This window comes from Miscanthus floridulus, chromosome 8 (assembly GCF_019320115.1).
Source record: "Miscanthus floridulus cultivar M001 chromosome 8, ASM1932011v1, whole genome shotgun sequence".
NCBI lineage: Eukaryota > Viridiplantae > Streptophyta > Magnoliopsida > Poales > Poaceae > Miscanthus > Miscanthus floridulus.
This window is the reverse complement of record NC_089587.1, coordinates 187,979,342-188,001,769: the sequence shown is the minus strand read 5'-3', so window position 1 is coordinate 188,001,769 and position 22,428 is coordinate 187,979,342. Positions and strand designations below refer to the sequence as shown.

Genomic DNA, 22,428 nt, shown 5'->3' with positions numbered 1-22,428 from the left:
CCGGAAGCCCATGGAGGGTACTTTGGACCACTTCGAGAAGCTGCTCGAAGGGCCATGCCCGAACCATTCGTTCCCCATCAAACATCTATACAAAGACTGTGGCATCATGAAGCAGTTCTTGTCTGGAGTGTTCAACAGAGGGAGCATGGGAAGGACCCGAAGCCAACCATGGACAACGCTAAGGGGACAGACGGTGGCTTTCTGACGTTGGATGGCTGCCTCATGATCTTCGGAGGGTCGGCGGCCTACGACTCCAAGCATCGCCAGAAGCTCACGCACCGCGAGGTCTATACAGCCTAGCCAGCCACTCCTACCTTCCTTTGGTGGTTAGAGTCCACCATAACCTTTGATCGAACCAACCACTCAGAGAGTGTCCCACAACCAAGGAGGTATCTGCTCATGGTCGACCCGATCATCAACATGAAGCAGCTCTCTAAGGTACTGATGGACAGAGGCAGCGGCCTCAACATCACGTACGTCGAGATGCTCGACACCATGGGCATTAGCTGATCCCGCATCCGATCGACCGGAGTGCCTTACAATGGCATCATGCCTAGAAAGCAGGCCATGCCACTTGGGCAGATCGATCTGCCCATCACCTTTGGGGATCCATCCAATTATAGGATGGAGACCCTCACCTTCGAGTTGGTTGGGTTCCATAGAACCTACCGTGCCATCCTGGGACGTCCATGCTACACAAAGTTCATGGTCATCCCCAACTACACCTACCTAAAGCTAAAGATGTCGGGCCTAGGCGGGGTCATTACCATCGGCACCTCATTTCAGTGCGCCTACGAGTGCGAGGTCAAATGTTGTGATCACGTCATGGCAATCGTCACCTCCAAGGAGCTTGTGGCCATCAGGAAGGAGGTTACCAAAGAAACACCCAACCACCAGCGGTCAGCCGGGTCTTTCGAGCTGGTGGAGGGTGCTAAGGAGGTCCTCATAGACCCTAGTGGCTCCAAAAGCAAAGTGGTGCGCATTGGTACCGTGCTTTCCTCTAAATAAGAAAGCGTGCTCGTCGACTTCCTCTGTGCCAACAAAGACATCTTTGCGTGGAAACCCTTGGACATGCCATGCATTCTGAGAGAAGTCACCGAGCATACCTTGAAGATCAAGCTAGGCTCCAAGCTGGTGAAGCAGCGCCTGCGTCACTTCAACGAGGGGAAACATAGAGCCATCGGTGAGGAGATCGCAAAACTTTTGGTGGCTGAGTTCATCAAGGAAGTGTACTACCCTGAGTGGTTAGCCAATCCTATTCTTGTATGAGAGAAGAGTGGGAAATGGAGAATGTGTGTTGACTACATGGGTCTCAACAAAGCGTGTCCGAAGGATCCATTTCCTTTGCCACGCATAGACCAAGTAGTCGACTCTACCTCAGGGTGAGAAACCCTTTGCTTCCTTGATGCATACTCCAGGTACCATCAAATCATGATGAAAGAGTCCGACCAACTCATGACATCTTTCATCACCCCCTTCGGATCGTTCTGCTACATCACAATGCCATTTGGTCTGAAGAACACTGGGGCTACATACCAGTGTTGTATGCTCAAGTGTTTTGGAAACCTCATCGAGCGAACCGTTGAGGCTTACGTGGATGACATCGTGGTCAAGTCCAAATGGGCTGACCAGGTCATAGCCGACCTTGAGCAGACCTTTACAAAACTCTGAGCAAACGGCATTAAGCTCAACCCCAAGAAGTGCATTTTCAGGGTCCCAAGGGGTATGCTATTGGGTTTCATCGTCTCTGAGCGTGGCTTCGAAGCCAACCCAGAGAAGATCTCAGCCATCACAAGGATGAGCCCGATTCAAAACATAAAGGGGGTACAACAAGTTATGGGGTGCCTCGCTGCGCTCAGCCATTTCATCTCGCGCCTCAGCGAATGAGGCCTCCCCCTCTATCGGCTTCTGAAGAAGGCCAACCATTTTGAATGGTTGCTTGAGGCCCAAGAGGCGCTTGACACGGTCAAGCAGCTTCTAATGAAGGCCCCGATCCTGGTTCCTCTGATCAATGGGGAACTGCTTCTGCTCTACATTGTAGCCACCATGTAGGTGGTCAGTGCCGCTTTGGTGGTGGAGCGAGAAGAAGAGGGCACGCCCTCAAAGCACAGTGACTAGTGTACTTCATTAGCAAGGTCCTGTCCGAATCCAAGACCCGCTACCCCCAAATCTAGAAGCTCCTGTACGCCATCCTCATCGCCAAGAGGAAGTTGCACCACTACTTCGAGTCACATCTGGTGATGGTCGTGACGTCCTTCCCCCTCAGCGAGGTTGTCCAAAACCAAGATGCCATGGGAAGGAGCTCGAAGGTTGCACATGATCTGATGGGTCAAGGCATTGCGTATGCCTCCTAGATGGCCATCTAGTCCCAACTGCTAGCTGATTTCATTGCAGAGTGGGCCAAGGTCCAAATGCCACTAGCGATCGTCGACCAAGAGTACTGGATGATGTACTTCGATAGATCACTGATGAAGAAAGGTGCCAACACAGGGCTGGTCTTCGTTTCACCCCTTGGGGTACGCATGAGGTACATGGTTCACATCCATTTCCCCTCCTCCAAGAATGTGGCCAAATATGAGGCGCACGTCAATGGCCTGCACATCGCCATCGAGCTTGGTATCCAATGCCTCGACATCCAGGGCGACTCCCAGCTGGTCATCAACCAAGTCATGAAGGAGTTGAGCTGCCACAATGCCAAGATGGCTACATACTACTAAGAAGTCCACCAGCTAGAGGACAAGTTCGATGGCCTTGAGCTCAATCACATGCCGTGGCATCTCAATGAGGCAGCCGATGTGCTAGCGAAAGCAGCACCCGACCGAGAGGCAGTGCCAATAGGTGTCTTCACCATCGATCAGCGCAAGCCCTCGATCATCTATGAGGAGTCGGAACAAGCTGGTGATGGGCTACCTACCCTAGGCTCGGGGGCTGACCAACCATCGGCTCCATCCGACCCTGAAGTCATGGAGCTTGACAAGGATCTAGTGATAGAGCCCGACCCTCTGTGAGGCACTACCAATGGACAAGATGGAGGTTTGATGGCTCGCGTGCCATGCCAAGTCCTTCGTCCTTGTTGAGGGTGAACTCTACAAGCGAAGCCACACCAGGATCCCACAGCGCTGCATCCCTATCAAACAAGGGAAGCGACTATTGAGCAACATCCACAATGGGGTCTACGGAGACCATGCCATGCCGAGAACCCTCATCAGAAATGCATTTCGACAAGTCTTCTATTGGCCGACCGCAGTAGCCAACGCCGAACAAATTGTGCGCACCTACGAATGGTGTCAGTACTATGCCCGATAGACCCACCTACTAGCCCAAGTGTTCCAGATGATCCCCATCACGTGGCCATTCGTGATCTAGGGGCTCGATCTGGTCAGACCTCTCAAAAGAGCGCCCGGGGGCTATATCGACTTGCTTGTCACCATAGACAAGTTTACTTGGATAGAGGCCCGACCAATCTCTGCAATCAAGACCGAGCAGGCCATGCTATTCTTCCTCGACATCGTCCATCGCTTTGGGGTCCTAAACTCCATCATCACGGACAATGGCACGCAGTTCTCTGGAAAGAAGTTCCTCCAATTCTGCGATGAATACCACATCCGCGTCGACTGGGCTACCATGGCACACCCCTGCACAAACGGGCAGGTCGAGCGCGCGAATAGGATGGTCCTACAAGGCCTCAAGCCTAGGATCTTCAACCGGTTGAACAAGTTTGGCGGACGATGGGTCGTGGTGATTCCTATGGTACTTTGGAGCCTGAGGACGACCCCCAACCGGGCCACCAGCTACACCATTTTTCATGGTCTATAGTTCTGTGGCCATCCTCCCAACTGACCTTGACTATGGAGCACCAAGGGTCAGAGCATATGATGAATAGGGAGCTGAGGCATCCCTCGAGGACGCCTTGGACCAGCTGGATGAAGTGCGCGATGTTGCCCTCCTCTGCTCGGCCAAGTACCAGCAAGCATTACGGTGGTACCACAGCCGTCAAGTGCTAGAGTAGCAAGGACCACCACAAGCTCTCTCCATCGTGGGAGGGACCATATGTCATCATAGAGGTGCTCTAGCCAGGTGCCTATAAGCTCAAGACCATCGACGACGATGTCTTCATCAATGCCTGGAACATTGAGCAGCTACGTCGCTTTTACCCTTAATAAACACACACTTTCTCTTATCGGGTTCGCTATCAAACTCCCCAACCTTTAGTGACACCTAACCCCAGCAACGACAGGGGGTCAAGCCTGACTCGGGGGCTAATAAGAGCATACCTATCTAGTAGATATTCTCTATGCCCAACCTTCTCTCATGTTAAGACCCAAAAGCGAGGTCTGTGGAAACAAACGCTGAGTAAAATTGGTCGAACTGCGAGAAACCTACACCTCGGCGGCTACGTCATCTTTGCTCACCAGCGTGATCGGAGTTTTTCCACACCCTGGGCTTTTTGGCCTTAGCTACCAAAAATGTCGGTGTGCGTCTAAGAGTATATCCACCTGGCAAACATTCTCCATGCCCGACCCCCTCTCATGTTGGGACCTAAAAGCTAGGGATACGGAAACAAACTTTGAGTAAAACTGGTCGGACTGCGAGAAGCCTATGCCTCGGCAGTGATGGCGTCTTTGCTCACCAGCATGATCAGAACTTGTTCACCTGCACCCCGAGCTTTATGGCCTCAACGACGGAAAGGGTCGGAGCGCACCAACCTTTTTATATGAAAGGGGGAGAAGGGCTAAAAACTGTTTGGCCATAACAAAATCTAAGAGCTTGTCCATTTATTATGAGTTCATCGCCTGGCTTATCTGCCTAACTAAATTTTTTGGACGGGAGGTTCTTATCCCCTATCTCCGTAGGTAAGTCCTGTCCCAGCAGGTAACACAAGTTGATCGGATGGCTTGGCTGCTGTTGAGAGATGGGTAGGGAGCAGCAGGACGCCCCATGCGGGTTTTGCCGACCCTGTCATGAATGACGGACCCGCATTCCACTCGAACATGTCCGGTAAGAGCTCCCCAAACCCGTCACTCATGCCATCAAGGTAGGTCCTGCGCCAGCAGGTCGCCCTTAATTTGCACATGTTTTCTCTTAATCAATTTCTCTATTGAGCCCCCGACCCTAGCAATGGCAAGGGGTCAGGTCTCGCTTGGGGGCTGGCAAGAGTGTCTATTCGGTAGACATTCTCGATGCCCAACCCCTTTCTCGCGCTAAAACCTAGAGGCAAGGTGTGCAAAAACAAACTCTGAGTAAAACTGGTCAGACTGCTAGAAATCTATGCCCCAGCAGCTATGGCATTTCTGCTCACCAGAGTGATAAAAGTTTTTGTCCCTGCACCCCGAGCTTTTGCCTTTGCCTTCCCTGGAAGGATTTGGAGGGACCCACCGGTGAAATCTCCATCGAGGAGAGGTCGGCACGTCGCCTAGGTCGGTCGGACATCTCGGGCCACTGCCGAGAGAGGGTATGGAGAAGTGGGATGCCTCATGTAGGTTACGCCAGCTCCATCACAAACGTCGGACCCAGACCCCACATGGACATATCCGGTAAGAGCTCCCCAAACCCATCACTCGAGCCGTCAAGATAACTTTACCAACCCCCACTTTTCTTTTCTAGTGCATGAACATTCATTCATCCATTCATTCATACATTCATTCATACATTCACTCATACATTCATCCATACATTCGTCCCATACATCCAAGCATCGCATATGCAATTGTTGCATCACAACGCTTCGCGTTGCGTCACGAAGAGGTAGTCGTCTCATTCGATATGAGCGGCGACCGACCGAGGTTCGAAGGCTGGCCCACGAAGGGCTCGAGGATGCCTCACGTCAAACAGAGCTAGGGGAAAAAACCGAGATGAGCCCCAGTGGCCCTTGCCGGACCCCGCTCAGAAGCGGACAGGGACATCTCGACCTTTCTCGTTCTATCCTAACCTCGAGCCAAGCTCACAGAATCCCCATCGAGGGGAGGCCAGTGGGCCACCTGAGTCGCTCTCTAGAGCGACACGAGCATCTGCTAGGAGATGGGTTAAGGAGCAGTGGAATGCCACATGAGGGCTATGCCGACCCCGTCAGCGAATGACGGACCCAGATTCCGCTTGAACATGCCCATTAGCGAGCTCGCCAAGCGCGACACTAGAGCCATCGAGGCAAGTGTTGTTAGCTCAGCCCCTCCGGTTGTGGAAACTAAGGATGGGGTGACACATGAAACACGACCAACCCCTATCGAACCCCATAGGGCTCGGTGGCTCAAGCTGCCTGACCCTAAATCAGGAGTCCAACTGACTGGGGTTCGAAGGCCGGGCCGTGAAGGGCCTGAGGCCACCTCGCGTCGAACAGAGCTAGGGGAGAAAACACAGATGAGCCCTAGTGGCCTTCGCCTGACATGTTCAAAAGCAGATAGGGTCATCTCAACCTTCTTATTTGATCCTAACCTCGAGCCGAGCCCACAGAATCCCCATTGAGGGGAGGACATTGGGCCACCTGAGTCACCCTCCAGAACAGCTTGGGCATCTGCTAGGAGGTAGGTTAAGGAGTAGTGGAATGCCACATGGGGGCTTTGCCAACCCCATCACAAATGATGGACCCGGATTCCACTCGAACATGCCCATTAGCGAGCTCACCGAGCATGTCACTCAAGCCATTGAGGCAAGTGACGTTAGCTCAACCCCTTTGGTTGCGGAAACCACAGACGGGGCGACGATCACAAAGATGAGCCGACCCTCAACTAGACCCCTGCTACGCGAGGGGGTTGAGGAAAGTTGGACTCACAAGGAGACCAAACACGCGGTCATAGAACGATAGCTCAGATCCTACGAACATGTTAATTTTGAGCAATTAATTTCAACTACAAATTAGCAATTAATTTTGAGCATTTATTTAATTTTCTATGTATTTTTAACCTAGGCTAAATAATAAATTTTGGATAAATAAAATAAACTATAAGGTTTAGGAACATGTTTGTTGCATTCATGCCGAAGCATATTGTTTTTGGTTGAATTTAGGGCTAGATTGTTTGAAGTTGAATTCAAATTCCATTTGAATTTGGCTTAGATTTGAAAACTAGAAATGGAAAAGAATTTGATTTGGAAAAACCTTCTTTTTCTTCCTTTTCAGCCCAGCCCAGGAACTAGCCGGCCCTTCACTTCCTCTCCTTCACAGCTTTCGACCTGGTGGCGGCCCAGCAGCCCTCCCTTCCCTCCTTCCCTCCTTCCCGCCTCCTGCTTCCTTCCTTTCTCCCCCACACTGGCCCATTCTACACCGGCCCACTCCGCACCTTCCTTTGCTTCATGTCACACTGCACGCGCGTGTGGCCCAGCTCGGTGCCCTGGCCTGCTCAGCATGCCCCGCGTGCCCACGCTCGCATGTGCTCCATTCGCTCTCACTGCGCCGCTGGCCCCGCACGTTAGCCACCCCGCACCCCTTTCCTTTCTTCTCCCCAGCGCTCCTTTCCTTCTTCACTGCCCACTGATGGCGCTACCAAGCATGGCAAGCAGCCGTCGTCGCTCCTACAAGGCAGGCGGCCAATTCCATCTACAGCGCCTTGCACGGCCTATAAAGCACCGAGCCCGATGCCCTCCTTCTCCCTTTCCTCTACTCGCACTCAAGCTCCTGCCGCCGCCGCAAATTCACCTGCTCCGGCGCCCTGAACCTCAATCACCGTCGCCGATGTGACCCGAGGCTCCACCATGTTCTCCCGCAACCGTAGGTGACTCCAATTCATCGATTTGGCCTTGTATTGCTTGGTTTCCCCTAACCGCGCCGTTGTTTCTCTCTCTAGCCGCCGCCGCCGCCGTCGACCCGTGCTTCGAAACCTTCTCGGACACTGTGCTTCCCTCCTACTGACTCGCGGTGAGCTCCTCGTCCTTCCCCTACCCTCCATTCATCGTTTTGTGCTCTGGAACGCCATACCGGCGACCTCCAGACGCCGCCGACCATGGCGCCACCGCAGAACCGACCCACCGGCGTGTTCCCTGCCTCGGTTTGCCTTGCATCATGTTCGTGAGAGCCTGTAGATCATTTAGGTGTGCTCGGTTTGTCTCGGGATGGCCAGAACCACCGTACCGGGGTTCGTCGCTGGCCATGGCGGGCTCGCCGGCGGTACTGTGCGGCCGGCGGAGGTCCTACCGTGCAACCGGCGCCGTCGGATCTGTTTTTGACGGCCGAGATCTATCTATACTGGTTGGATATAATCGGTCCACCATGGACCCATAGACCCGGCCCACGGTGCTACGTCAGCGAGTCCACCACGCCACGTGGTGCACCGAGCCAATCCGCACGCGCCACGTGGTGCCCCTCTGTTTTCGGTGAATCAACCCGCAGTCCATAACAGTTCAAATTAATTATTTATTTAGTCCTGTTTTTATTCGTTTAGGTCCCTGTATTTTCTAGAAATAGTACGCGCAGTCCAGTAGCCGTGTAAATTCATATTTTTAACTGTTTTAATTCAAAAATAAGTTCAGTTTATTTATAGAAATGCCATTAAACCTTATTTCATGCATAACTTTCGTGTTTTAAGTCCGATTTGAGTGATTCTTTCGCTCACGTGTTCGTAGCAGTACATAGAATAGTTCTATAAGCTTTTCAACTTATGTTTCTACTATTTGGTCTACTGTTCTAATAGAAGTTTATTTGTATGCATGTAATGATTGGAATGATGCTTGATTGGTGATTTGGAACATGAAGGAGACGGGGATCCCAATCTTCCGTCAGGTGATGGTAACTATCGTTGTGGCGGAGAATGACACACCGATCCGGCTTCAGATCGAAAGATTGAACCCTGCAATCTTAGCACCATAGCTCCTCTGGTTATCAACTGAGTCACAGACTAGGTTGACCTCGCCAAGAAGGCTAATCCCTGCCTACGCAACGAAGAACACAAGCAAGAACAAGAAAGATCACAACCAAATTGCAGACGAATGATTAAACTCACAAAGTTGGGGTCTCACAAACCGATGAACGGCGAAACTATTCTTGACAGATTAATCTAAGCAAAACCCAAAACCTAATGACGGCGGCGGCATATGATTATAAAGGTCTTAGAGTCATCGCCTACCCTGGACGCGCCCCCTAATGGGCCCAAACACGATACATGGTCCAACGGACCAAAAGAAGGTGTCGCAGCACCCTGGCAGATTCTAGATGCTGAATTGTTTCAAAGATTCCCGTTGATTACGAAGAGATTTTGATGTGAAACCACTTGGATTGGCTTCCTTATCAAATTATCTTTCCATCCATATGTGGATCATCAAAAACGGAGTCCGGATGCATCCTGGGTGACCAGTTTAAGGAAGACTAGTCCTGGATTCCGAGACAGACTCGAACTTGAGTTGCTTTGGGCCTCCACCTCGGGGACTCGAACCGAATTAGCCTCGGGCCTCCTTCTTGACTTGGATACCCTTGCTGGCCTCCTTCCCCTCCATCCCATGCGCCAAACATGGTCATATGTATGGGTGTCATGTCCTCATCATCCTCCCCTTCTTGATGAAAAGTCGTCCTCGGCGTCGATTGTGCTTGAAACTGATCCTGCACAACATAAAGGAGAGCGGGGTTGCGAGGACAAAGAAAACCGAAATAATTGTGAGAAGGAACGTGACCATGTTTCCAAGTTTCTAGCATGTCATCTCGCATAAAAATTTCAGCAAGCATGTAGATTCCATGATCCGAATGCACACGATGTATGTCAACACTATCCTGCAAAAGATTAGAACTAACCAAAACAATGGAGGAATAGATGGTCGAGCAGACATAGGTAGCAACCAACAATGCTCCCCTTCTTGGAAGTGAACTTGTTTCTTTAAGGAACATGAGAAAATGTTTATATTATTATGGCTGCCCTCTAAACGATCATAATCTTGTACAACAAAAGGAGAATTCATATTATTACGAATGTATACTTGATGTATCATATATTGTCCCTTGTTGTTATATCTGCCAATAACATGATATGTGTGTTTAGAAAACCAAGGCAAATCAGCATATTTAAAAAGGCTCTCTTCCAAACAATCTAGGTTACACAAAACATCAAATTCAATGTAACCCAAAGTATGTAAAGAAGACAACAGTTTGAACTCATCAATTTTAGTAGCAATATGAATAACATGTTTATTTTCAGCACAAGTCACTGGTTTCAAAACATGTAAAACTGAAGCATCTTCAACCAATTCATCTTTGTCACAAGGAACATCAAGCAAATTATCATGGGACAAAGATAAATCAAGAGAGGGTTCCACTAACAATTGCTCTATGACAGCATGGTTTGTGGAAAAATTTAGTACATTAAGACAATTTTCACCTTCCGTCAGTGTAGGACCATGGGCATTACCTGTGTTCTCAGCAGGAGTAATAGATGCATGGTGAAGTGATGGTTCTGAATTTGCATATGAGGTTGTGAGGTCCTCATTTTCTTCCACGTCATCCTCTCGCTTATGTACATTATTCTGCAGAAGGTTAGTCATAGCAAGAGGAATAACAACAGACTCTTCCTCTAACTCTTGGCTGACGCACTCCTTGAAGTCTTTGGGCGTCTTATCTTCATCATCACCTGCCATCGTAGACACAAAACATAGCAACAAACAGTGAAGGTTATCCCTAATAATCCTACTACGCAGGTGGAGTGGTGCTGCCTCTCAAGATCATAGCAAAAGGAAACACCTTATCAAGCTCTTACAAGGTTCTTACCAACGCAAAGCAGTGGATGGTACAACCGGTGGCTGATACGTGATACCTGTGAGGGTGTGACACCAAGATTGCAAGGGTCTTTTTCTGTACCGATCTGAAGTATATGTGGAGCTTGGGAGGCACGCAAAAGAACAAATATGTATATGTGGCACACAAGTCAGTGACAGACAGCAATATTGAATAAATGTCCAGAGCACTTGTCCTAGTTGCTGGCCTATACGTGTTCCTATCACCAGTTGTGATAAACAAGAGAGGAAACAAGGATGAAAGGAAACAAGTATCAAAAGTAGCAACGGATGTGAACAAGACAAAAGGTATCACAAACAATAGAGCTATTGAGTGTTCCTTATGTGCTCCTTTTCGATATCTTCTATTCTCTTTTACTATTTTTTTCTTTTATTTTTTGTCCAATCTTTTTTTTCTTGCTTTTGCTCTTTTGATATTTTTTTCTCAGCAAGGAGCACACAAGAATAAACCACAAAAAATTTGAGCTCAATTGAATAAAAGATGTGGCCTATAGAAAATTAGGACTGTGCTAAAAAGCATACCAAAACTTGTGGGCCTAGAAACTCAATTTTCCTAATCGAATTTTGCAAATCTAATTTTTGCAAACCCAGCAACGCTGGGATGAAATAGATCTAAAATTTTCTGGCGTTCTCCGTAGATATAAAAATTTTCCCGTTTCGAGTTCGGATGCAAAAGTTATGACTGTTTTAAGTAAGCTGCTTGAATCAGGGATTTAGTGGACACAAGATGCAAACCGATGGTGATACGAAATAGCGGCGGGTGGAGGTATCAACACAAACTAGAAAAGAACACAATCTAAACCAGCAACAAGACTTTGACCTAGGACACAAACTCAACAAAGCGGACTCTGAAACTGAATCATGCAAAGGCTATGGCGCGGATGGTTATAGAATAGGAAACAAATATGGCATTGGACTATGGGATAAAAGCAAAAACACTCGAACTAAGGGTAAGATGCGAACTTGACGGTATACCTGAAGCTCTGATTACCACTTAATGGAGACGGGGATCCTGATCTTCCGTCAGGTGATGGTAACTATCGTTGTGGCGGAGAATGACACACCAATCCGGCTTCAGATCGAAAGATCGAACCCTGCATCTTAGCACCACAGCTCCTCTGGTTATCAACCGAGTCACGGACCAGGTTGACCTTGCCAAGAAGGCTAATCCATGCCTGCGCAACGAAGAACACAAGCAAGAACAAGAAAGAACGCAACCAAATTGCAGATGAATGATTAAACTTACGAAGTTGGGGTCTCACAAACCGATGAACGACGAAACTGTTCTTGACAGATTAATCTAAGCAAAACCCAAAACCTAATGACGGCGGCGACATATGATTATAAAGGTCTTAGGGTCGTCGCCTACCCTGGACGCGCCCCCTAATGGGCCCAAACACGATACACGGTCCAACGGACCAAAAGAAGGTGTCGCGGCACCCTGGCAGATTCTGGATGCTGACTTGTTTCAACGATTCCTATTGATTCCGAAGAGATTTTGACGTGAAACCACTTGGATTGGCTTCCTTATCAAATTATCTTTCCATCCATATGTGGATCATCAAAAACGGAGTCTGGATGCGTCCTAGGTGACCAGTTTAAGGAAGACTAGTCCTGGATTCCGAGACAGACTCGAACTTGAGTTGCTTTGGGCCTCCACCTCGGGGACTCGAACCGAATTAGCCTCGGGTCTCCTTCTTGACTTGGACACCCTTGCTGGCCTCCTTCCCCTCCATCCCATGCGCCAAACATGGTCATATGCATGGGTGTCATGTCCTCATCAGAACATGATTAGAGGGTGAGCTTTTTGAGGTAGCTGAAGACCCACAACAGGATCAGCAGTACTCCTAGGACAACTTTGAAAAAGGCAAGTGTACCAAAGGCCCCTTGTACCTATGAATTATTACACTTCATATTCACGCATGTGTCTAATTTGATATACCTTTAAGGACTTTACCTAGATGATTACTTGTACCACATATCCTTGTTACCTAGGGTTTGGGTATGCATTTTAGATAGATGCTGCAACGCTTAACATAGAATAATAGTTAAACATGACTAAAGACATTATGAAATGTGATAACATGAAGCTTTTTAGCAACATTTAGGGGGCTAGAGTACGGAGTTGAGTACTCTAGTGCCTCTCCCTAAGGACTTAATCCTGTAGCGGCCACCCAGGAGGTTTCGTACAACCCCGGGTGTCATATGGCTCTGACTTTAACCTGTTAACTAGGTTGTACTAGCTCTTCTGTAGCTTTCTATAAGGGCAAGAGGGGGGCACTAGTTGGTATGTTTCCTTACCTGCTAGGGTGTGTATACCATGCTGCGTGCCCACATGTGCCACTCCTAGATTAGGGCCACATATGGCTAGACGGCTGAAACCTTAGCAACTACAACTTGTTAGTGCGACCTAGCGAAGGGTTACGTAGTGAAATCCTGCCACACTTCCTAGGTAGAGGTGTAGTGGGCCTTGCAAACCCCGACATTGGGAATCACAGCTCGGTGGGTAAAGTTGTACAATTTCTATAGAAATATTTGACCTATTATAATAGCCGTGCTCACGGATACGAGCGGTCTGGATCCTTCATGATTAGTGGTTACTGTGGATGGATGGGAATTGATATAAATTTGACTATATATTAATATCACTTGGGATTTGGGATTGTTCACTAAAGTAGTGATTCAGGATGCTAAAATTTGATCAACTAAAATTGCGAACCGTAGTCAAACAATGTCAAGCCTTTGAGCCTCATAGATCCCTTTGATATACTTGCTAAACATGGTGAGCTTACACTTGCTTTACATCCAATGAAAATCCCGGATGGGTAACAAATAATGGATATGAAGAGTTTTCGGAGGATGATCAGGACTACTAGGGAGATGTTCACCAGTTGGAGCCCATGTGGTAGATTGGGCTAGTTATTCCGCTGTGTATGTAATAATATTGCCATTGAGCAAACTTTGTATTAACATTGTGATGAGATATGTGATGTAATAAGTACTTTACTTTGATGCTATTACAATTTGTGATATATGTGTGTGTTTGGACATCCTGGGCGCACATATATGAGTACTTGGTTTTGCTATGCAAAATTGGGTGTGACAGATTGGTATCAGAGCTATAACTGATTGTAGGATGATCAACCTAGTTAGAAATGGATGTTTTTAGGATCACATTATCTTTATTTTACTACCTTTAATTTGCTATAAAATTTTTGCTTATATTCTGTTCTTTATCTGTTGCAAAAATTATTTTATTCTAATACTCAACCTTTTCATTCTTATAGATGGCCCGCACCAAGCTGACACCCCACAAGAGGACCATCGTGATGCCCACCAGGAGGACTAGGTTCACTTTTGGCAGGCGCGTTCCGGCACATCTGGTGGAAGCTCTGAGGAGCATGGAGGAGGAACCGCCTGTGGAGGTGCCCATGGGGGAACCTCTAGAGGACGTGATGGAGGAAGATCCCATGGATGAAGAAACAGAAGAGGGGGCCCATGTTTGAGGAGCCCATTGAGATGGAGGAGTCTGAGGAAGAACCCACGGAAGAGAATGGTCAGGGTGGTCAGGAGGGAGCTGGTGATCTGGATGATGGAGATGATTCTGATTTAGATGATGGAGGTGAGGATGGTGGTGATGGTGGAGATGGTAATGGTGGTGATGGTGACAGAGATGGAGGATACGGTGGAAATGGGGGTGATGATGATCATGATGCACTGCTGGCTCAAGGGTGGACCGCAGAGATCCACTACGATTTGGAGGGTGATGCCTACTACCACCCCAAGCTTCTCGCACTTGTACATCGCTACCATGCTGGATGCACTATTTAGTACAGGACAGAGCATTGGACCCACCCTGACTACACTGGCTTCTGGGAGACAGAAGTGTACATCTGCGAGGGGGCTCGGGTGTGCTACATCCACCACGCCATCACTACATGGCTCACACATGCAGCCGCCATCAGAGATGCAGCTCGACAGGCATTGGTGGTCAACCGCGACCGCCACTTCGATGACATCGCCTGGGAGGAGGATCGCTATCTACCCCGCCGTCGGAGCGGCTAGTCTACTTGCAACATCGCTGCACCACTTGGAGAGGCGAACTTGAGGCTGAGGCCTACCCTATTGTGCTTGGCTCAGACCAACACTGATTTGGACCAGGCCTTGGATGAGTTAGATGTCATGGGGAAGGCTACCTGCAGCTTGCCCGTGAGAATGCTACACTGAAGCAACATCAAGGAGGTCCAAATGTGGAAGCGCCGGGTGTTCCTGCTCAGTCGCCCCCGAGGAACAAAGGAGAATTTGGAGACCCCAACACCAACACCAACATCGACCCATACCCATAGGAGGAAGTCTTAAAAATATGTAATAAATATGTGTAGATGCGCGAGAGAGTGTTTAGTTCCTTTCTTTTAATGGTTGAACAATTGATACTTGTGTGGTTGGATGATTGTCATAATGAACAATGTTTGATATGGATTTTTTATATGATTGTGATGACTTGTGGGTATGCCCACGGTCATTTAGTTCAAGGTTAAGGCTTAAGGATAATATGAATAAATAGTTGGGTTTTGTTTTATCATGCTGTCCATTCTGTATCATTCTGAGCAGTCCGCATTTATCAGTTCATATCTCATGCTCAAGATGTCCAATGGTCATGAAAATTTTATGGAGATAACTAGTCTTCTACACCTTTCTTTTGGCTCTGGAATCACCTCAATACCTATTATAAATTGTGAGAAACAGCTGTTGTAAGTTGAGGTTTCTGTGCTGTCAGAATTCTGGAACAGTACTGCTTGTCGTCTGTTTTTGACTAAGTAAACGTCAGAGTCTAAAAACGTGTTCTAAATGAAAGTTGTAGAGAATTTCATAAGATTTCCGGAGAGGTAAAATATGGAATCAGATGATAAACAGTGAGTGAGATATGATCGTTTTACTGCACTGCTGTTTGACCAACTCGCCGGAAAAGTTCAGAACAATTATCTTTTTATGTACCCTACATATATCTCTTGTCTTGATCTTGTGACACCTACTCTTATTGGACCATTATCTTTTAATGGTTATATGCTTGGACATACGAGACTTATATGATGCATCTACAGATGGGGAGCAACCAGGGAGGCGAGGACCTGCCACCACCACCTCCTGTTACTATGGAGCAGCTGATGGTGATGCAGACGCAGTTGCTTCAGCAGATGGCCCAGAATATGCAGAATATGGGGCATGGGAATGGGAATGCACCCTCTCAAGTCATAGATAAGAGGGGAGAGTTTCTGAAAGGACACCCACCTGTCTTTAAGCACTCCATTGACCCACTCCAGGCTAACAACTAGCTACGTACTATTGAGAGGCAACTGGAGATTGCCTAGTGTGATGACAAGGAGAAGGTTCTGTATGCCTCTGGATAGTTGCAGGGAGCTACACTGGATTGGTGGGACTCATTCCGCTTCGGCCGTACTGAAGCTAATCCCATCACTTGGCCCAAGTTTCGCAGTGCCTTCCGCTCTCACCATGTGCCTACGGGATTGATGAAGCTGAAGAAGGAGTTATTGGCTCTCAAGCAGTAGAGCATGACTGTTGCTGAATATCATGACAAGTTCATACAATTGTCATGGTATGCACCTACTGAAGTGGATGAGGATGAGAAGAGATAGGAGTTATTCATGGAAGGTTTGAATGATGGTCTTCAGTACCAACTGCTATCTCATACTTTTGCTAGTTTCCAGCAGCTGGTGGATAAGGCCTTGGTGATAGAGAACAAGCGCCGCCAGATGGAGGATAAGAAGAGGAAGTTCTAAGGACAGCAGTCTAAGAGCAACTCTCGCTTCCGTGCTAATCCTCAATAGACTCAACCACAATAGTGCTACCAGGGTCAGTCCGGTCTAGTCAACCGCAACCAGCAACCCCAGCGTGCACAACAACAGCAGCAGTACAAGGCACTAGCTCAGCGCCAGCAGCAATCCAATAATGTTCCTATGAGGAATAATGCCCCCAATGCTCCATAGAAGAATGGTGCACCAAAGGTGCCAAATGTAGTTAATGATAATAGATGCTTCAATTGTGGAGAGCTGGGGCATTTCTCAAATAGATGCCCCAAGAGGATGGCTAACATGCAGCAGAACTATGTCTGGGGAAAGGTGAATCATGTAACTACTGAAACAGCTCAGGAGGCACCGAATGTGGTGATCGGTATGTTTTTGGTCAACTCAAACTCAGCTATAGTACTTTTTGATTCTGGTGCTTCACATTCCTTCATAGCATATACATTCATAAAGAAGCATGGTATTCCCGTATGTGTTATGAAGAAACCCATGTTAGTAAACTCACCTAGAGGGGAAATAAAAGCCAATTGGATATGCTTAGCTGCTAGTCTCAGCATAAGGGGCATAGAATTTCAAGCTAACCTTGTAGTCATAGACTCATCTGGTATTGATGTCATCTTGGGTATGGATTGGTTAAGATCCCAGAAGGCAGTCATTAATTGTGGGAACAGTTCTGTGAATCTTACCACTCCATCCAGAGAGAAAGTCGAGTATATGGCAACACAGTTAGCCACATAAATCTATCGGGTTAATCAATTGGAGGGCATGACCCTAGAGGATATACGGATAGTAAATGAGTATCCAGATGTCTTCCCTGAGGAGTTACCAGGTATGCCACCTAAACAAGATATTGAGTTTATAATTGAACTTTTACCTAGAACTACACCCATAGCTAAGAGACCTTATAGAATGGGAGTGAATGAATTAGCAGAACTTAAGAAACAATTAAGGGAATTGCTAGATAAGGGTTATGTCCAACCTAGTTCTTCACCTTGGGGTGCACCAGTACTATTTGTAGAGAAGAAAGATGGTACACAGAGAATGTGCATAGATTACAGATCCTTAATGAGGTCACAATTAAGAACAAGTATCCACTACCTAGAATCGATGACCTGTTTGACCAGTTGAAAGGAGCTTGTGCGTTTTCCAAGATCGACCTCTGATCTGGATACCATCAGTTGAGAATAAGACATACTAACATCCCTAAAACTGCTTTTGTGACCTGATATGGACTATATGAGTTCACAGTCATGTCCTTTGGTCTGACAAATGCACCTGATTACTTTATGTATTTGATGAACAAAGTGTTCATGGAGTACCTTGACAAGTTTGTTGTGGTATTCATTGATGACATATTAGTCTATTCTAAGAATGAAGAAGAACACGAGGATCATTTGAGGTTAGTATTGCAGAAGCTTAGAGAACATCAGCTCTATGCTAAGTTTAGCAAATGTGAGTTCTGGTTAAAAGAGGTATCTTTTCTTGGTCACATAATCTCTAATGGAGGAGTAGTAGTAGATCCCAAAAAGGTTACAGATGTGTTGAGTTGGAAGCCACCTCAGGATGTTAGTGAGATTCGGAGTTTCCTTGGTATGGCTAGGTACTATAGGAGATTCATCGAGGGATTCTCTAAGTTAGCAAAACCCATGACTTCTCTGTTAGAGAAGAATGCCAAATTTGTATGGTCTAAGCAATGTCAGGATAGTTTTGAGGAGTTGAAGAAGAGACTGACTTCTGCCCTAGTGCTTATCTTACCTGATCTTACCAAAAGCTTCTATATCTATTGTGATGCCTCACGGCAAGGTCTAGGCTACATTCTTATGCAAGAGGGTAGAGTTGTTGCCTATGCATCCAGATAGTTGAGAAAACCTAAGTTAAATTATCCAACTCATGATCTAGAGTTAGCAGCTGTGGTACATGCTCTCAAGATTTGGAGGCATTACCTGATTGGACATAAGTGTGAGATTTATATGGACCATAAGAGTTTGAAGTATATATTCACACAGACAGATCTGAATTTGAGGCAGCGTAGATGGCTAGAGTTAATCAAGGATTATGATTTGGAGATACAGTATCACCTGAGAAAGGATAACATTGTAGCAGATGCCTAGAGTAGGAGAAGTTATGTGAACATGGCCTATATAACTCAGTTATATAGAGAGTGTGTGAGGAGTTTGAGTACCTAAATTTGGGTATTGTGGCTAACACCATGGAGTTAGTGGTAGAACCTACTCTAGAACGAGAGATTCGTAAGGGACAACTGAATGATGAGAGGATTAAGGATATTGTTGAACGTATAGTGGTTGGTAAAGCCCTAGGATTCCACATGGATGATCAAGGAACAGTATGGTTTGGCAAAAGGATTTGTGTGCTAGAAGTGAAGTCTATTAGGGAGTCTATTTTGAGGGAAGCTCATGACTCGGCCTATTCCATACACCCAGGGAGTACTAAAATGTATCTTGATCTTAAAGAGAGATATTGGTGGTATGGACTGAAAAGAGATGTAGCAAAACATGTGGCCATATGTGATACATGCCAAAGAGTAAAGGTAGAGCATCAGAGGCTAGTAGGTTTACTACAGCCTATGAAGATACCTGAGTGGAAATGGGAAGAAGTTGGAATGGATTTCATAGTGGGATTACCCTGTACATAGAGGGGATATGACTCTATCTGTGTAATAGTAGACCATCTAACAAAAGTAGCACATTTCATTCCTGTCAAGACAACTTATTCTAGTGCAAAGTTGGCAGAGCTATATAGGGAGATGATTGTATGTTTACATGGAGTACCAAAGAAGATTGTTTCAGATAGGGGTACACAGTTCACATCTCATTTTTGGCAGAAATTGCATGAGTCCATGGATACAAAGTTGAACTTCAGCTCAGCTTATCATCCTCAGACAAATGGGTAGACAGAGAGGACAAACTAGATTTTAGAGGATATGCTAAGAGCTTGTGCTCTGCAGTATGGGACAAGTTGGGATAAGAGTTTGCCCTATGCCAAATTCTCTTATAATAATAGCTACTAGAAAAGTCTTTAGATGGCACCATTTGAGGCGTTGTATGGCAGAAAGTGCAGGACACCACTGTTTTGGAATCAAACAGGGGAAAGTCAAGTCTTTGGATTAGATGTTTTGCAATTGGCAGAGAAATAGTGTAGCACCCGGTTTTAAAGACAAAACCAGATACACACTATATGTGAGCCTAGGAAGTCAAATCTCACATATAGCCACAAATAAGGGTAATATCAAGAGACAATACTTATTACATAACGTATTAGTAAAAGGAAAATAACCTCAGAGTATAGACAGCGGAAAGTTGACTCCGATCTTCTAGCTAAGACTCCAAATCCATAGGGACGATTGACTGGTTGACCACAAGCCTAACTCCTCCAAACTAGCAATCTGGTACCCATCCGGGATTTTTATCCAAAGTATAGAAAAGTAAAACAAGCGTAAGTATATGTCGTACTTAACAATTATATCATGGGGTTCATGAGGCTCAAAAGGCTAACACTGGTTTAACTGCGATTAGCTTTAATAGGTCATCTTTTTAAGCAATTGAGTGGCAAAGAATTTATCATTCCCACAAACACATGGTCAGGTAAACATGAATAATGTATAGCATAAACAATTAATCATTAGTACCATTATCCATTAGTGATCATCTCTATTCCATAAGGGTCCAAGGTCGCTCATGACCGTGAGCACGGCTATTATAACAGTTTTATACTCTATAGAGTTTGTACACTTTCACTACGAGTCATGATTTACCCTTTCACCCAAGGTGATCAGCCTCTTGACCCACTACCAAGGAAGGTCGGTAGGGTTTACTATGAAGCCTTTTAAAGGTTCGTCTAACAAGTTAGGGCCGCTAGGCGTATGTGGCCCATCTCTAGAAGTGGCACGCGTGAGCATCGCAGCATGGTACACACAACCTAGCAGAAAAGGAAACATACCCTCATGCGCCTTAAAGGTAACCACTAACAAGCTAGAAAAGGTCCTCATACTGAGCTAAAGCCAGAGCCATATAGCCTTCATAGCTATACTGTAAGTCCCGGATGATCGCTTACAGATAAGTCCTTAGGGAGAGGAATCTGAAGCATTTAGAAAAGTAGCTAAACACTCTAGCCCCCTGTTTCCATGTTGCTAAAAAGTCATATTTTAATGTTTATTGCATATACCATTAGTCAAGTTACAAGATCATGGTTTTGATTAAGCACTAGCAAAAACTACCCAATGCAATAACCTAAAGGTTTCAAGGTACAAGATATCAAATATCTAGGATATCCTTATTGGCAAACAAGGTAGACACATGCAATATGAATTAAGTGATTAAATGTGAATAGGTAACAAGGATAGTCCCATGCTATACTTGCCTTACACACCGATCCTTCGGTAAGCTTTATTCTTCAATGTCCTTCTTCTTCTTGGATCACCACATGTCTCACCGACTAGACAATCGTAGAACACCACACAAACATCCATACACATACATGCATAGCATACAATTGCATCTATATTAGAATAGTACACCAATCATAGAAAAATAAGTAAAAAAAGATTGAAATACGATTCTATGCATCGCTATGAACACACAGTCGCGAGAAGCACGCTAATCGAAGCTACAGTTGAAAAGTTACAACTACCGAGAGATTTGCTTAATACGTGAAAAAGAAAACTATAAGCTTCATTTATGTTAACCATATGAATTCATATATAAAAGATATTTAGAAATAATATAGATTAAATTAAGTCAATTTTAGAGTTAAATTATAAAACAAAAGTAAAACAAATTATATTTTATGTATAAAACCCAGTTGCATAATCATTAATCAAGATATGATTTAAACCATGTCATTTTAGAAATACAATATAGTAAACATCATTACTAATGTGTAGATTTCGTCGTTATGAAACAAACGCAACTTGAACGGACTATTTCGGAGTTAAAATAAATAAATTATGATTTAAACAAGTTTTCATATAATTAAATAATAGATCAAATCTACCCATGAATTTGAAATATTGGAAACATGCCTAACAGTTGTATAAACATGTAGAAAACGTAAATACGATCCTAACGCAACTCGAACGGGTCAAATCGGACTTAAAACGCAAAAGTTACGCATGAAATAAGATTCAGTGGCATTTCTGTAAATAACTCGAACTCATTTTTGAATTAAAACAATTAAAATCTGAATTTAAATGGTTATTGGACTGGGCGCACTAATTCTGGAAACTACAGGGGCTAAAATGAATAAACACAGGACTGAAAAACAATTCTTTTGAACTAATCTGGACTGTGGGTTGATTTCTTGAAAATCTGGGTGCTAAACTGCAAAACAGGTGTGGCTGACTGTGGTTTGACCGCGTGTTGCTGACTGGGTGACACGCGGCAGCACGTGATTGGTGCGGTGTACCACGTGGGTGTGGGCGTGTGCTGACGTGGCGCGGTGCACCGAGTCCACGGGTCCCGGTGGACCGGTTACTTAACCCCGAAGGGGTATCTAATCTGGTCCGCTCGTTCCAGATCTGACAGCGCAGGCATGATGGAAGCAGCGGGTCACCGGGGAAGACACGCAGGACGGCGGCGCCATGGCCGGCGGCATGCCAAGCTTGGCGGTGGACACCAGGGCGGTGATTCCGTCCACCCCAGACCGAGACGAGGGCACCTACGCGTAGCACGGGGTCTCACGAACTCAATGGCTACCTATCGGGGCTGGAGAGCATGTCGGTGAGGTGGTCCTGCTGTGGCACCATTATTGGTAGCTCGGGAGCTCACTGCTACACCGTTCTAGGGCACCAAATGCGGCGGTAAAGGACCGAGGGGGTTCAGGAGCTCACCACGAGTCGTCAGGAGGGGAGCGCAGCGTCCGGGAAGATCTCCGATTCACGGTTTGTCGA

General features: G+C 46.3%; 1 protein-coding gene across 1 annotated transcript; it reads left to right on the top strand.

The window, feature by feature from the left end:
* The first annotated feature begins 567 nt into the window (after positions 1-567).
* LOC136470338 (uncharacterized) lies at positions 568-14,050 on the top strand. Its single transcript, XM_066468220.1, has 2 exons — positions 568-985; positions 13,989-14,050. Exons 1-2 carry the CDS (start codon positions 568-570, stop codon positions 14,048-14,050), a joined length of 480 nt encoding a protein of 159 aa, XP_066324317.1.
* Positions 14,051-22,428: the final 8,378 nt, after the last annotated feature.

Excerpts from the sequence above, each read along its gene's own strand:
- LOC136470338 (XM_066468220.1), top strand. The coding sequence starts at position 568 with ATGCCACTTGGGCAGATCGATCTGCCCATCACCTTTGGGGATCCATCC. Across the intron at positions 986-13,988 it reads AAGCAAAGTGGTGCGCATTG|ATGGCCCGCACCAAGCTGAC; the intron begins GTACCGTGCTTT and ends TCATTCTTATAG.